At 32.5% G+C, this 15,847-nt stretch overlaps 1 protein-coding gene across 2 annotated transcripts; it reads right to left on the bottom strand.

The window, feature by feature from the left end:
- Positions 1-1,300: 1,300 nt before the first annotated feature.
- Positions 1,301-12,614, bottom strand: LOC101206697 (endoplasmic reticulum metallopeptidase 1). Of its 2 annotated transcripts, XM_004144149.3 has the most exons (21): positions 12,227-12,614; positions 11,997-12,082; positions 11,738-11,839; positions 11,489-11,595; positions 11,296-11,396; positions 10,854-10,941; positions 10,346-10,434; positions 9,929-10,068; positions 9,666-9,831; positions 9,450-9,585; positions 9,172-9,268; positions 8,762-8,891; positions 7,544-7,603; positions 7,252-7,370; positions 6,056-6,180; positions 5,190-5,414; positions 4,419-4,579; positions 2,703-2,863; positions 2,199-2,281; positions 2,030-2,115; positions 1,301-1,729 (listed from the first exon to the last, which is right to left on the bottom strand). In XM_004144149.3, the coding sequence occupies exons 1-21, from the start codon at positions 12,437-12,439 to the stop codon at positions 1,586-1,588; spliced, it is 2,619 nt and encodes an 872-aa protein (XP_004144197.1). In that variant the 5' UTR covers positions 12,440-12,614; the 3' UTR covers positions 1,301-1,585. The 2 variants fall into 2 exon arrangements, with proteins under 2 accessions (XP_004144197.1, XP_031743401.1); XM_031887541.1 differs by lacking the exons at positions 11,997-12,082; positions 12,227-12,614 and having other exon boundaries at positions 11,489-11,638.
- Between the last annotated feature and the right edge of the window lie 3,233 nt (positions 12,615-15,847).

Here is a 15,847-nt window from a genome sequence, read left to right as displayed (position 1 = left end):
AGCATACTTTCAAATTGTATAATTTTATTTTATTGTTAAAAGTAAATTTAGTTTAGGGTTCATAATTGATATGTAATTATTCTTTTTAAGTTAGAGGTTCGATGATTAATTTTATAAGATAACTAAAATAATAATAAAGAGAGAAAAAGATAAATTTATTTTAGCTTAGCAATAATTTAACTTGTAATTCCTCTTTTTCACTTTAGATATTTGATTCCAAATGTAGAAGAGAATAAAAATATGTATATATAGTAAAGGGAGAAGAAGATAAATGGAGAGTGCTAAATTGATTGTAGTTTCATAAAATCATTAATCTTTTATTGTGAAGTGGTGTTCCTAATAAATCTTGAAATTACAAAATTACGAATTTAATTCTTAAATTACAAAAGTTTAGTGTTCCATTTATGTTAATGCAAATTTATAACTAAACTTCTCAATAGATTTTTAAAAATTATGAACTCACTAACAACCTAATCCAAAATTCAACGTGTAAGAGTCAAATATACATTAATCTCAAAGTCTAAGAAAGGCTCCTAATTATTGATTGAATTAAAAATAACTTCTCATTAGGTACTTAATTACACTTATATTACACTCATGTTGGCATTCCTTGTACGAGACCTTAATCTACACTAAAATTATGACCTTAATCTACACTAAAATTATTCAAAAAAATTTTAAAAAAAGTTTTTTAAATACAAAAAGAATGGATCAAACGTATAAAAGTTATAGCAAAATTTTCTACCTTTCTTAGAAATTGATAGAAATGTATCATTAACAAAAACCTATAGAAACCTATCAACTATACTGTCTTTTTTTTTTCTTTATTTCTATAAATAGTTTGCCTTTTTTTTTTTTGTTCTGATAATTTCTTGATAATTTATCAATTAGGACAATGAAATAGGAAAAATGAACCAAAAATAGTGTCAGCAATGTTATATTTTATAAATATTTGTAGCCTCAAAATATCAACATAAAAAACTACAATAGATATAAATATTAATTAATAATTTTGAGAAGGAAAAAGAAGGAAAATCTAATTTAAGATTGCAAACTTAGTAAATTACAGTAAATATTGTAGTGTTATGTCAAAATTGGAATTAATTTTTCTTCTTATTTTGAGATATATATATATATATATTTCTAATTGTTATATGAAATCAGGGAGAACCCAAACACCAAATGGTATACGATTTAATCTTTCACTTGTTCATTCCTTTTCATATCATTTCATATTTTCTTGACAAATGTTCATCCCTACAATTATATAAATATATATATATATCAACAAAGCCTAACCAAAATGAAAGACTCATGAATTTGGCTATTATTAATAATATTGCTTCAAAAATCAAAACACTGTAAACACCTAAAAGTTCTCAAATAGAAACAGTTTTCTTTCATTACTGTGGAAAACATAACATCACACCTATCCTCCAATTAAACTAACCAAGCTCTTAAATATCAATTTTTTCTTAAATTATTTGGGTTAAAGACCTATGATCCCGGTAGAATGAAGGGTTGGAAAAACCCTTAGTAAAACCCGAATATAATCACCTATAGCAATGGGAACAAGGATGACGATTCAGAAGGTATATGTAGACATGAAGCTGGAATAAGCAATGACATCCACCCAATCTGGGAAAAGACTTTTCACCCACTTTACTTCATTTGTCAACTTTTGATCCAATACAGCAATGTCAATTCTCAATTTTTCCTGACTTTTAGCCTGCATGTAAAAGATAGCTGTGCTTGAGTCTCATAAACGAGTCGATCAACTTTCACTTGATGGCTCGTTATGGAGCATGATTGTATTAAACAATTTTTGTTCGATATCATGTTCGTCTTCAGAATGTAAGCAAGATTGTGCAGCTAGTTGAGAAGAAAATATTTACGTGCAGGTAGAAGGTGGCTAATTATGAAGTACTAATGAATTTGCTTATAGTTAGAGTTTTTCAATTAGAACGAGTGATGTTAAACTATGAAGAATGAAATTGAATACTATGATATATGAGGTTGTAGTTTGTACCTCAAGCCAGAATCTCCAGTTTTCATCACTGGCTCCGCTAAGTCTACATATGTAAGAGGGTGGCCCACCGTTGAGTTTCTCGGGTGCTGTTCCAATTATATAAGGGCAACAATTAATGTCAGGAAGGAAAATGAACATAAGATGCAATACAAGGTGTCCCAAAACTGACCTGGAAGCTTATTGTCTGCAAATGACCAATTTGATAAAGGCCCAGTGATGTTGAGAACTGTGACCCAAACCTCCTCCACGGAACTAAAAGATCAGCCGTCAGAAACAAAACAGACATTAATATCAAAAGAACTAACACGCTTAATCCATCTCGACGGTACTATGGACAGATTTTGTTCTTGCTAATTTATATGCGAACACAGATTCCTGATCCTGTATGATATGGAGCTCTCTCTGCCGATATGGATTTTTCCATTTTGGTTCTAAAAGTAAGGAGACCCAGAGATGAACAACTTTTTTCAATTATTTCAGTTCATTCATGTAAGAAAAAGAAAATAAATAAATGAAAACATGTTAGCAACACATTGATGGGATTGCATAAATATATTTGTCCTAGAATCAGCTAATATAATGTGGCACCTATCAGCCACGTAAATTGTAGTTCAAATTATAAATGGGGTCTGCTTCTTCCGGCCTGGGATAACAAAAGAGTTGAGTAGCATACCCTAGAGAAAGTTCCAAGTAAACCCTTCTAGTTCCATCGTCTGAAATTGTTTGTGGTTTACTGTCAATCAAATAAGGGAAATGCAAATCTTTTCTTGAAGTTGATTCTTTGGCAGGGAACTTCAAACTTCTTGAGAACATGAAGGAAACTGGAAAAAGTGCCTGTGCAAGGAAAACAGTTCCAAAGTTTCACAGTGCTCACATCACATCAATCGTTTCTTTTTTTAGGAAAGCTCACATCAATCCTAAGGTTTAGGTCTGGCAACAATTTCATTTCTTGAATTTCTTCAAATCCGTGTTTAAAATATATGTATGAAAACTACAGTTTAGTAACAACAAACCAAAAGAGTTACACAAAGGCTTTCAAGTTGGATAAAACGGAAGAGAGAACACAGTAACAACAACGATGAAAGAATGCATTACAATAAAAGGTACGAAAAATGTAAACCAGTTGATATTAGAATACGCAATCCACGACAAAAGATAAACCTACTGAAGAAAGATATCAGACTAATCGTGACTTATGCATTGGGCAAGCTCAGGTGTGCAGCAGTTACTACTTGAAAAGCAATACAAAGCAATTGCAATATCATATACTGGACAATTGAAGACATCTCTTGATGGAAGAACTTTATTTCTGAAAATGGACGCCTTACTATTTGTAACTTGCAAGCTAATCTGAGTCATTTGTATGAATATGATCCAGATTGGGTAACATATCTTTGTGAGATGCAATCTCAGTTGCTTGAAGTGGGAAAAAAACTACAGCCATTTCAAGCAAAGTTTATGGCCTCATTATAAATGAATCTATTAGTTTTATGGATTACGCTGAGAATTTAAAAATGAAGATGGGCTAAAAAGGCATATTGCCACTCCTATAGAAGCACATGCAGAAAGATGATGAAGAAAACCTAGTAGTCCAAAATCCAATTTAAGATAAAGGTATTGAGCACGTTGAAATCAACAAACATTTAATCAAACTAGAAGGATTCGGAATAGAACTTTGGGTGCCCAATTTATATTAGCAAGTTGGCTTTCAGAGATTATGGTCCAGCTTGAAAACAAAGGTTGTCTTATATATACTCATTTATTTATTTCTATAGAAACAAATACTTACATTGAGAACAAATGAAAGATATCCTCATTTATTTATTTACTATAATGGGTTGGTTCTTTTCTTCTACTTCTAATGTAAAAGAGCTCAAAAGATTAGTTCAAATCCTTCCTGATGTACAGTAGCTTGGTGCGTCTTATTATTTACCCTACAACAGCTTTATTCAGAACAGAGTATCTTATTCTATCAAGAATTTCTCACTTTACCTTGTTGACTTTGACTATAATGAGCCTCCTCGTATCCTATACACCCAACATTCTATAACAAGGTTCGATAAATTGTTATTTGTATAGTTTTCCCTCCATGCTCTAATTTGGAAACTTCTATAATTTAATTTCATTTTACTGCATCTCTAAACAGTCAGATCCAGCCAAACTCCCAAATTTAAGTTTCACCCAAAAAATGTAAACAGAAATCAACTTAGTTACCTAATAGATGGAAAAAATGATACCCTCAAGCATCAGTGCACTTGACCCCCATTTAGGTGCGGTGTGAACTTCAGAGGGTTTGAATCAATCTAATTTTGATATAATTTCAGACATCTAAAAGATAAACTCCTGAAAAACTGAGGATAGTACTAATTTCTATTGTACAGCCACATACCAGCCAGTTCTCTTGGCCAGACAAATGTGCGGTTTCAAAAGTCAGATGAGAATCAGTCTGTAATGCATTTGCCACATCAGGAGCATGTTTAAAAAGAAAGCGTAGAGAATTAGAATCCACCACAGAGAGTTCATAACTGGATTCCTCAAGATGATTTGGACCTGTGACAAAATTTAGTGCTTACTCAGAGAACTAGAAGCAACAATTTCTTGTCAATAAACCACTTAAAAGAGGAGGAAAGATATCCTACTCAAAGAGTGTGATTTATACTTTTAGATTGCAGTTATTTATAAGTTAGGTAACAAGTTTTGTTGATGTATATAAACTTCTTGAACCTTTCTCTTAACATCTACAACATTCAAGCAAAGCAACATAGGTCAAATAGAAAGTACAGGGGACTAAAGAAAAGTACATGGGACTAAAGAACTTAAGTACTACAATGAGAGCCGGCAAATGAAATGGGAAGTGAAGGAGTTGTTTCCAGCTCCCAAAAATTTGAACACATACAGTGAGTAAGTTATAGTGAAGAAAAGAAAATGCACTAGATTATGGTAGGAAATTTTCCTATACTTTGGAGTATGGGTGCTACTCTAGTTCATTCTTAGTATGCATAGAGTGAACGGGGGAAATATTTAGTTCAAGAGTACTAGAAGTTTTCCCTATTATAGTCTAGGTCTACACTATTGGTCATTGCACAGTTGCAGTTCATGAAAATTCTACAAGAACACTTGTGTGCAGTCAGATTTTGTCATCAATCATTAGTCTTAATACCTGAAGTAAGGTACGTTTGCTGAAGAACTACCCTCTTTGGAGCAGCCATACTATAGGGAAAGAATTGAGAGGAAACAGCGAACCCAACTACAATAATCTGCAACAAGAATCGCAAGATGGATGACCTAGCTAACCAGTGTCCACAAACTGGAATCAGAGGGCCAATGCACAAACTAGTCACAACCCCAATAGTAGCTGACACTACAATATCTGGAATGAAATACCCTGCATGAATATTCAATCATTATAAAATTTTCCATTTTCCATTGATAATTAGGATAATCGGAAGTTTGAGAATACATCTTTAGCATATCGTAGTAGAAAATTTTCAGATAATCAGAAATTAACTTGCAAGATAAGATGTCAATATATACAGAAAACGAATATGATGGCAAGTGCTATAGCATTCCTGATCGTCCAGATCCCAACCCAAACACGCACCAGCAGAGACAAAAAAGTACTAAAAGAAACATAAATAGAAGTTACAGATGACGTAATAACGTCCAATGCTGCCACATGCAAAAATTGTCAAAGCATATGAATATTGAGAAAATAACAATATGAAGACACCAGGTAGGGAATTACAGAAATGTGAATTTCAAAAAAGGCTGTTTATAAATGATAAGAATGGTGTATCTGAAGACAACGCTCTCATTTGATGATCATTTTACAAAGTTTTTCCCGCTAAACAAGTGGTGGGGCATATCTCAGTTAATAAGATACAAATACTGTTGATTGGGCATCAGACATAGAAATCCCAAAAGCCTTTGTGCAGAAAAACTATTGTGGTCAGCAAAGCAACAGAAATGAAAAGGAGAAGCTGAACTAGATATTGGATGGAAAAGGTACTGGTTCAGGATACTAACCATATGGAGGTGGAATGGAGCCCATCATGCCTGTCTTCTCAATTAAAAATTGAGCAAGGAAGCCTCCAAAATAAACAGAGTATGCAAGGTATGGAACCATTGGTAACACATAAAACAATATTGACCTAAAGGATAAAATTCGATCAGACTACGATATTCAAGGGGAAATTTTTATTCAAGAGATAAAAATCATGGAATAAAACCAACGGATTCATCACTATGTTTGGAATAAGAAATGGAAGAAAGAAAACATATCTATCAGCCATGAATAAAATAATAAATTGGTTTGAAATTAAATGGATTTGATCAGCATCAATAAATTGAAACAAGCAAATGAACTCAGAATGAAACGTGCCTAAAAAATATCTAGATTCATGCCTGCATCCATTATACCATTCACAAGGGTGCATCTGTTGACTATTAAACCATAAATCCTATTACTCCCGACATGTGAAACATTCACACGCTTGTCAGGATATAGGTCAGGTCAAAACACACTCGGACATTTTGAATGCCACAAAAAATGAAGAAAATTTATTAACATCTATAGAACATGTTGGGAAGAAGATATGACAATTGGTAAGGCCTCTGTTTCATTGGTGTAGATGATAAAGATATATGAAGAGGCTCATTTCCGTTTAAAAAAAACTAAAAAGATTACAGGATTTCGCAAAAGATTGTCAAAATTGAACAACATAATTTGTTAGATTTGTTTTTAACCATCAACTGCATGTACGCAATAGATATCAGATTAAAAGATGCTTGTAAAAATTTGTTATAAAGCGTGAGTGGGAAAAGGTGAAGATAGATTGAGAAATAGTTGACTTAGACTTGAGTGAGCGAGAATGCTTGAGAGAGAGGGTACAAGTACCTCATGTTAATTGAGTTATCTTGTGCTTATTGACTGTATTCTGTTCATTTCAGGTCCTAGTATTTTGAACAGTAACAAATAAGTGTCTCCAGATCATTGTAATTTTTTTAGATATTCCAGGTCAACAGACTCATAGTGATTTCTTTGATAAGAACATAATGCATACTAATCAAGTTAAGATTTTGTTCATTTGACAGGAAAATCATTATAAAGGCATGTTATATTCAAATGATTAGGAAAACATCAAGTAGAAACCTTTTGCTTAGAAATCACATCATTAGCATCTACAAGTCATAATTAAAAACCGGAATGTGCAAATTACAACCTGAGAGACCTGTGGCCATAATACTTGGCTGCCATTGAAAATGACAACCAGGCAGCTAGCATAGAAATGCATGCAAAGAAGGTCAAGAAGCCACCACTAAGCCCTGCTAAAAGATACGCCTGCATTAAATAAACTGCTTTGAGCAATCAACTGTTTGAAACTAAAGATTAAATAAAAATAGCTATAATAGCAAATTAACAATAACATTAATACTAATTCTTCCACTACACAGCTGTTCATTATGGTGAAGCGATTATCCTATAGACCATAATGTCCGTATCCCTCAACATACCATTGTCAGACTGGAAAAGAATCCAAATGCGCCCCAAAACGTTGCTTCATCAGACAACTCCTGTAAGATTAAAATAAAATTAGACCTCAAGGATTCATACAGGGTATCTGATGTTAGTATGATTAATGTTATACATACATTGTATCCCAAGAAGGAGTTTTTGGCACATCAACTTCATAGTTTGGAGTTAAATAAATCGTCTTCAATGGTAAACACTATTGAAGATTACACATTTATTGAGAAACTTCATCTTGCAACTCTGTACCCTAAACACAAACTTCCTAACTCAACTGAGTGCCTCAAACACCCCTAAGCTTCTAAAATTGTCTTGTCGTCTTAGAAACAAAATGAGCAATGGGCATTCTAAAGATTGCACATATAGTACAATGCTTTTCAGTTCAACTAAAAGAAATAAAGACAGATGGATGCACCAAATTGTCAACTTTCATTGAATTCTTAACTTGATGGTCTGGTGGTATTTTTTAACAGAAACTGAACAAAACTTGCATTCTCTATTCAATCATGGAACAAGGGCTCACCATATAGGCATGCATATGTTAAGTGCACGTATATCAATATATGCTTCGTAGCAATACACTTTTTAGAAAGCTCCCCTTCCAAACGGATCCCTGATGTAATCACATCAAGACGGAATCAAGAAATTTAGAGTTTTTGCATTGGAGAATATCCTTTTTTTGATGAATCAAACTGCTCTCATTGAGAAAGAATGAAAGAATATTCTTCTTCCATTGAAGAATATCGTATAGCGTAGACAGATAAGTTATATAATCCCATGAAGTAAACGACTAGTGAGATATATCTTCTTAAGGATACAGACGCCAGTTGACACTTGTCTCATATAGTTGCACTAGCTGTACAGTTCACATTTACCGAAGTAATTCAATAGATAAACTTAAAATAAATGTTTTAAAGAAAAAAGTGTATTTGCTTCACTGATTCTGATATAAAACTAAAAAAAGACCTAGAGTAAACTGCATATCACACTTCTTTCTTCTTTTCTTTTCTTTTTCAAGACTAATGTATGATCATTGCAAGCATCTTAGAACTCTCACTAACTCTCACTGACACAGGAAATGTGCAGCATTTTAACCACAATTTTGAAACAAATAGTTTAGTAGAAAGAATTACTAAAATATCTCATCAATTGTTAGCCCGATATTTATATGATGATAAGGTCTAATGAAGGTAGAATTTCACCTCTTTTGAGGCCTGAAGAACTGGAACATCACGGGAGAGAGGAAAGCAACTCCAAAAAGCTCTTGGAATCAGAAGACCAACTAGCGAGCAGGGGATGAACATTAAATAAGCCAAGTATGGATGTGAAAACCTGCATTCAAGTTCAAAATGCCATGAGAGTATAAAAATAAGTTCAAAATGTCGTGGGACCATGGGAGTATATAAATTGCTTCAGTGTCATCAAATCAGATAATGTCCATCAGAAAGTTGCTCCATGAGTTGTGCTCCTTTAGTACCAAAGCAACAGTAGTGAAATTTAATTATACTACTTGTTAACAAATCAAACAATAATACATATGAATCTCAATGTGTGTATTAATAAAAGATATCGAGAGAAGCTAACAGTTAAGGAAAATAGAAAAAACACTCACCAGTGCATGGAAAACGTGGTGAATAGCAATCTTAGGATGGAAAACATAATTGGAGAAACAATTGCAAGAAAAACCCCCAAGGCATGCAACAAAAAACCTGAAGATCAAAAATTCCACACGGCTGACTGAATGAGCACAATTTTTGCATGCTTCCAACATAAACTATAAATTTTATGCAAAATGAAAAACAGATTTGTCGACCTAGAGTAGAAAAGCAAAGTAGAGAAGAAGTTGAGGAAGATTTTTTTTAATAAAAACACGTGAGCAGAAATGTTTACCTTTAGTCAAATCAGAAAATGTTGCCAAGCATGAAGTCATGCTAAATTTCCGTAAGTTCAAAAGGAATGGCATTACTACGAAGACAGCTAATGGAACTTTGTGAAGTATCAGAGCTAGTCTTCTAGAATAAAAAACCTAAAATTCATGGCTAGTAATAGCAATCATTAAGTTCATACTTGTAAAATAATGAAAGTGTAAATATATTCAAAGCATACCATAAACCATGAGAGGTAATCAAAGAAAATAGCCCCGTCATCTTTTTCCTGATGGATAGTAATTTCAGAAGATGCTAGCTTGTAAAAGTTTTGAAGCATCGAAGAATTCGTAAAGCCCTTTATTATGCTGAACAAATTTTCTCCTCGTGCTTGGACGCTTCCAGGTCTATAAGCAATTGAATGTCTCAGAAAAAAGTGAAGAACAAAAATATATGAAAATCCAAATCATGTATCTGTACCAAAACAGCAGATGTAATGCATACAATAGTCTCTCCACTGTATCATATGAGGTATGGTAAAAGTAACCGCCAAAAAGGAAGATAATATCTAGGCCAGGTATGTTGCCAGAATCCTGAGAAAATATCCTGTAATCTGTATCTCCGGGAATAACTGGAAACACGTCCTGCATACCAATTAGAAAATCCGACAAACAGTATAAAGATTAAAAAACTGAAATAAAATACAGCCGTTTATAACTGGATGCACAGCCTCAAAAACAAAGGCAGATATTCAATCTAGTTGTCAAAAAATGAAAGTAACAGCATTGCTTTAACAGAGTATTTATGGAGATCTCTACAGATGAAAACAAACAGGTAATCGTATTCTGAAAGTAAGATTCTCTTTCACAATACAAAAAAAAAGTACAGAAATGGAGAAGAATAATAGATGAAGAAGAATACCTGAGCAGCACTATGAGCCATGGGGTACACAGCAGACTGAGCATAAACACGTGAAGGCCAAGAGCCAGGTCCAGATTGACAAACTAAATCTATTAATAAAGAATGACCAAATTAGAGACAAATTATGTGGTATAACATACAAGATACATTGAAATTTAGTTCTTTTTTACTAGAAAAAGGTTAGGTTTCTCTCTCTCTCTCTCTCTGCTTTTTTTTTAGTTGTAAACTAAACTTTCATTGAGGAAATGCAAAGAGTCAATACATGCTTCACATCATCGTCGATGTCAACAAGGACCATTCTAACAATCTTGAGGGTCCAAATATTTCGTGGACAACAAATAATTCAAATAACATTTCCATCGTGTTTTATGTAAGTACAATATTTTCTTCAAGTTCAATTCCTGAAAAAAGTAAACCCATAGCCCATTTTCTTAAAATTTGTAGCATATCCATAAACAGACAAGATTTCAGGGTTTCTGGTACCAAGATCAATATGGATTATTATTACCTAAACCCCCAGTACCAGATGCTTCAACATTTACAAAAGCTCCAATTGTATCATGCCATCTATGTCTCTCCATAAATCCATGTGCACCCTAAAACATTATAAAGAACTTGTCAAATGCTCGCTGTCAACAAGAGAATGTCGCAAATTGCCAAACCAAGCAGAAGGACTTTTCAAAACTATCAATAGTAACATCTGAAAAAAGACAAGCCCTATATGAACTAGTAGCACGTGTTTAAAACAAATTGAAACCAAAATGCTTTGAAACCGCCATCCCTTTGCCATGTCTAAACAAGAAGACAGAGAAAGAAGAGAAAGAAACTATTCTCTCTTGTATTATCCCACATCTAAAGCACAAATTATAATCATGAAGGCTGCTGCACAATAAAATAATAAAGAAAGTTATAGTTTATTTCTCAGTAAGAACAAAATTCTGAATGCCTACCAACATAAACAGCTCTTCTGCACCGTTGAAAAGAAAAATAACAGGACGAGGAGGAACCCATCCAGAGTCTACAATAAGTCTAGCAACTTCTAACATCGATGCTGTAACAGTGAAATACATGAGAAAAGAGACTCATAGTCAATCAAAAGAATGCTAAGTTTCTTTTCTTTGACTAAGGTTTTTCAGTACCCACCAACACATGTGCCACAGTCACCAGCACCCGGCGATCCAAGTGGACTATCAAAATGGCCATTTATTAGAACTGATGGGTCGGTGTCTTCTGAGTCAACTGATGAAATTCTGTCATCCGTCAAGCGTGGAGTCGTAGTAAATTAGCAATAAGCTATGCTTGGTTATTCGAAAGTTGAAACACGGATTAAAAAACATGAATGCTGGATCCCACATCAATTATAAGCTCAAAAAAATTAAACATCAAATCTACCTCATTAAGATATTGGTGTGGTTTCGATATCCAAAAGCTATGCTGTGGCCCAGAAATATCATACTAAAGGAACCATCAACAACCGTTTCCTCGATTTCGATTCTGAGTAATAAACAACTTCAGCAATACAGCAATCAAACTTCAACAATCAAGAACCGCATGCAAGAATGACATAGCGGACCATTTCGTCAATTTAAAACAATAGAATTTTTTTAAAAATCGAACAGCTTCATTCATCGAGACGAAAAACTACACTGACCGAAATTTATCACTAGCACGCTCCTTCATCGTCTCCAACTGCCCTTTTATATACCGACCAGCTTCTTTAATGCCAGGACGACCCTCCTACAAAGAAAAGAAACACCAATATACTCAAAAGCAAATTCTTACAAACACATTAAGCAGTTTTCATCTTTAGCACGCAAATCATCATATGAAATGAAGTTTCAAGGTAGAACCCAAGTGAAATGCATGCGAAAGCCGGCATACCTGGCGACCGTCGATCTCTTGAGACAAAATTCGTACATGCTCCACCGCTCTGGCTTCAGAGAACTGATGAAGAGGCGCATCAATAGCGAGAGGCTTAACAAACTTCATGTGAACAATGGAGTAAACCAACATCGACATGAGACCATACATAACAGCTAAACAGAGCAATAGCTTAAAGCCAGTTGCATCATCGGAATTCAATCTGAGTGCCATCTTCAAAAGCTCGACGATCTGAATCTGAACACTCCAAAAATGGCGCGACGATGTCAATGAATGTGAAGTATTTTGTATAATCCAATTCTTTTTCTTGCCGTTTCAATTTATATACGACACGATGATTAAGATGAAGATTATGTGTTAATCATCGATTAAGCCATTGGTAAACGGCGAATTAAAGAAAATAGATAGGGGAAGGCAATCCTGTGCTATGCGTGTGTTTTGGTCATGTGTGTCGATTCAACTGTAGCCGTTTAAATGACATCACACTATGTTAGATTTTTATGGACAGGTAAGTGAATCAAAATATTTATAATTATAGTAAAATTTTATAATCTATACATTCATAATCACTTATATATTTTTTATAGCTGTTTATCACTATCTATCATTGATGTATTATAAAAGTTTGTTTAATTTGTCAGCAATTTTGCTATTTAAAACATTTTTCAATTTAATTTAAGATAAGCTATCAAATTCGATTTGACATTTACGTTAATGTTTCTACGTATTCATGAATTCAATATTTAAATGTGAATAAATAAATATTTCTATAGTCGCGTATGAAATTAACGTATATAAATAGATATTTACATGAGAATATATTTAAAATTGACGATAATAATAATAATAATAATAAATTCCAATATAACATAAATAATAAAATCTTGTTTTTCTCGATGGATAAATAACAAATTGTTTAAAAAACAATTATCTATTCATTTAAAATTTATTTATATAATTTTCTATTTTAATAACCTTTTAAAAAATATCAAGGGACGTTGTATGAACATTTTCATAGAATTAAGATTTTGAGATTTTCATCCACGTTGATGTTTTAAACATTTTACTTAGATTAATCATATTTATATTAATCGAGGAGAATAAAAAATGTGGAATCCACATCAATACGATTGATTGTGTTTAATTATCACGAAGAATCAACCGTGGCTTGAGGTTCACTCCATTTCTTAAAATTTTATTACAAAGAGGTCATTGATCCCATTATTATTACCACACTTTCTCTTTTACTTACTTTTTTACCATCTGCCCTTCTCATATGTATTTAGTTGGCCTTTAAAATCATATTTTGATTCACAACTAAAGATGCATACTATATTAAAAACCAAATTTACAATAATGAGAATCGAGTTAAGGTGTCAAATGGAGATAGAGGTATTTGAATTTATAACTTTTTGTCCTCATATACGTACAAATGTCGAGTTGAGCTCGTGTTGACTTTTTATTTGAAACGGATCCATTTAGTTTCATACGTACCCAAAGTCATTTTCTATCTTTTCAATTATTAGAGTGTTCTTAATGTTCACATCCAATATATATTTACACACATTTTCGATTTAGTCTTTAATGTATTTGGTTCTTGCAAACATCATTTTCAATTTAATGCACTCTTTAAGTTGTTTTTAGTTACAATGGTGACTTGTTTGCATTTTCTTAAAAGTTTATTATTGTCTATATTTTTTTTTCATATATCCACATTTTTCTTCGCATTTCTTGATTTTCTTCAACATTTTTATGCATCGCATCCGTTTTATTTTTCATTTTTTACACATTTTTTTATTACTGTAGATGACAAGAAAAAATGTAACTACTTACGAAATATAAAAAACAAACTTAAAACATGAATTTTGATATATTTCGTAAATAAATTTAATATTTTGCTATTTTTTAAAACATCTATCTACTCTTTTTATTTTGGAAAATTGCAATTGATAACCATTTCAACAGTAATAATTAAGGATACATCAAAATTTTAAAAAAGTTGCAAATATAGCAAAGCTATCACTTATAGACTTCGTATGGTCTATCGGTGATAGACCAATATTTGTAGCGTAGTCTATTGATGATAGACTTATATGATTGATAGATTTTGACAAATTTTGCTATATTTACAATTTTTTTAAAATGTTGCTATATACTTAATTATTTTTAATCTAATTGCTAAATTTGCAACTCTCCCTTTTATTTTTTATTCTTTATTTGTGTATGGATGTATGGCCTTTTATCATTGAGGTAGAAAGTCCAAATTGTCCAACCCAATCATTATAGTAAAAATCCATTTATTTAAAATAAATGATTTTATTTTACATGAACCTATACGTGAGTAATTTTGAATATTTCAAAATAAAAGAAGGTCATGTTGCATAAATAATGTTCAATTGCATTTATGGTAATGAAAAAAAATATTGTATTTACAACACAAGTGGAAAAAGGCACATGCTCGAAAAGACAAAAAAGTCTTAAAGCTCACAACCCATGACAAATCGAAACAAAACTAAACGGTTGACCAAATTTATTCTCAACTTTTGTTGCAAAATATTGGATTGAAATTATCTGCATACGTCTCCATCTTCATTCGTCGTGGTTATCAATGATAGCTCATATCACCTATACAATGCTACTAGTGATCTAATTGATATTAGCTAGCGGTAGCTTGTATTACTAATATCATGCTATCAGTATTATTTTGTATCACACTAATAACATGTGATTAGTAATCATTTCTCCAATTGATAACATGTTATTGGTGATGATTTTCCACAAAAATATGTAGAACTGTACCACTGTTCTATGTCTAACAAATTTATAAATAACATTACAACAATAACCAATTATTACGTAAAAACAACTAGTCAAATACCAATGTAATTATAAAGTTGTTTTTTAAACATTATAATTGCATGGATAAACAGATAAACAATAAGCTCCATGGAACATACTAAACTAGATGAGTAGTTCTAACAATCAAAACAACTAACGTAATTGAGTCGCACTATCCACCAATCATATATATTACACTACACAAAATCCACGTGTAACTCATAAAGAGTTAAATTGAAAATAGAGTTACCAACTCACTAATTAGTCAACCACACATGGTCATCAATCAATCATATTCTAAACATTAATCTAAATTCAATTATCAAAATAAGAGAAAACTAGCAGATTCCACGATAATAAGAAAATGCATCCATACACAAAAGTGAAGTATATTATTTATCTTAACATTATACGTCTTGAATTATGATTTCGTCGTAGCTTCTTGCTCTCTCCATTTTATTTCTTTATTATTTTTATCACGAGAATAAAAAATAGCGATTGAAAACAAAAACGAACATGAATTGTAAAACGAACATGAAGACTACAATTGTTGCAACAAATTTAGTTAACAATGATAAGAAAAACTTTCGATTTAAACAAAATAAACAAATTCTATTTTGATCCCAATTTTTGGGTCTAATAATATTTTGTTTAGAAAAAAGATTATTCATTTCGTCTTCTCAACGCAAGGAAGGCCACCGAGGAACGAACCACCCGTGGCTATAGAATTTGTAAGAATTCGGTTCACGCAGAAATTCCGGCCGAAGATCTTTTCCTCCGGCG

This window comes from Cucumis sativus, chromosome 6 (genome assembly GCF_000004075.3).
Source record: "Cucumis sativus cultivar 9930 chromosome 6, Cucumber_9930_V3, whole genome shotgun sequence".
Classification (NCBI taxonomy): domain Eukaryota; kingdom Viridiplantae; phylum Streptophyta; class Magnoliopsida; order Cucurbitales; family Cucurbitaceae; genus Cucumis; species Cucumis sativus.
The sequence above is the reverse complement of the archived record's forward strand: the minus strand, read 5'-3'. Positions and strand labels throughout refer to the sequence as shown.

What these genes read in the sequence shown, in the direction of transcription:
- LOC101206697 (XM_004144149.3), bottom strand. Translation starts at nt 12,439, where the DNA reads ATGGCACTCAGATTGAATTCCGATGATGCAACTGGCTTTAAGCTATTG. An exon ending in ACCACGTTTTCCATGCACTG is followed by an intron (nt 8,892 to 9,171) that starts GTGAGTGTTTTT and finishes ACTTGAATGCAG; the next exon opens with GTTTTCACATCCATACTTGG. An exon ending in CTGGCCAAGAGAACTGGCTG is followed by an intron (nt 2,864 to 4,418) that starts GTATGTGGCTGT and finishes TTCCTTGCACAG; the next exon opens with GCACTTTTTCCAGTTTCCTT.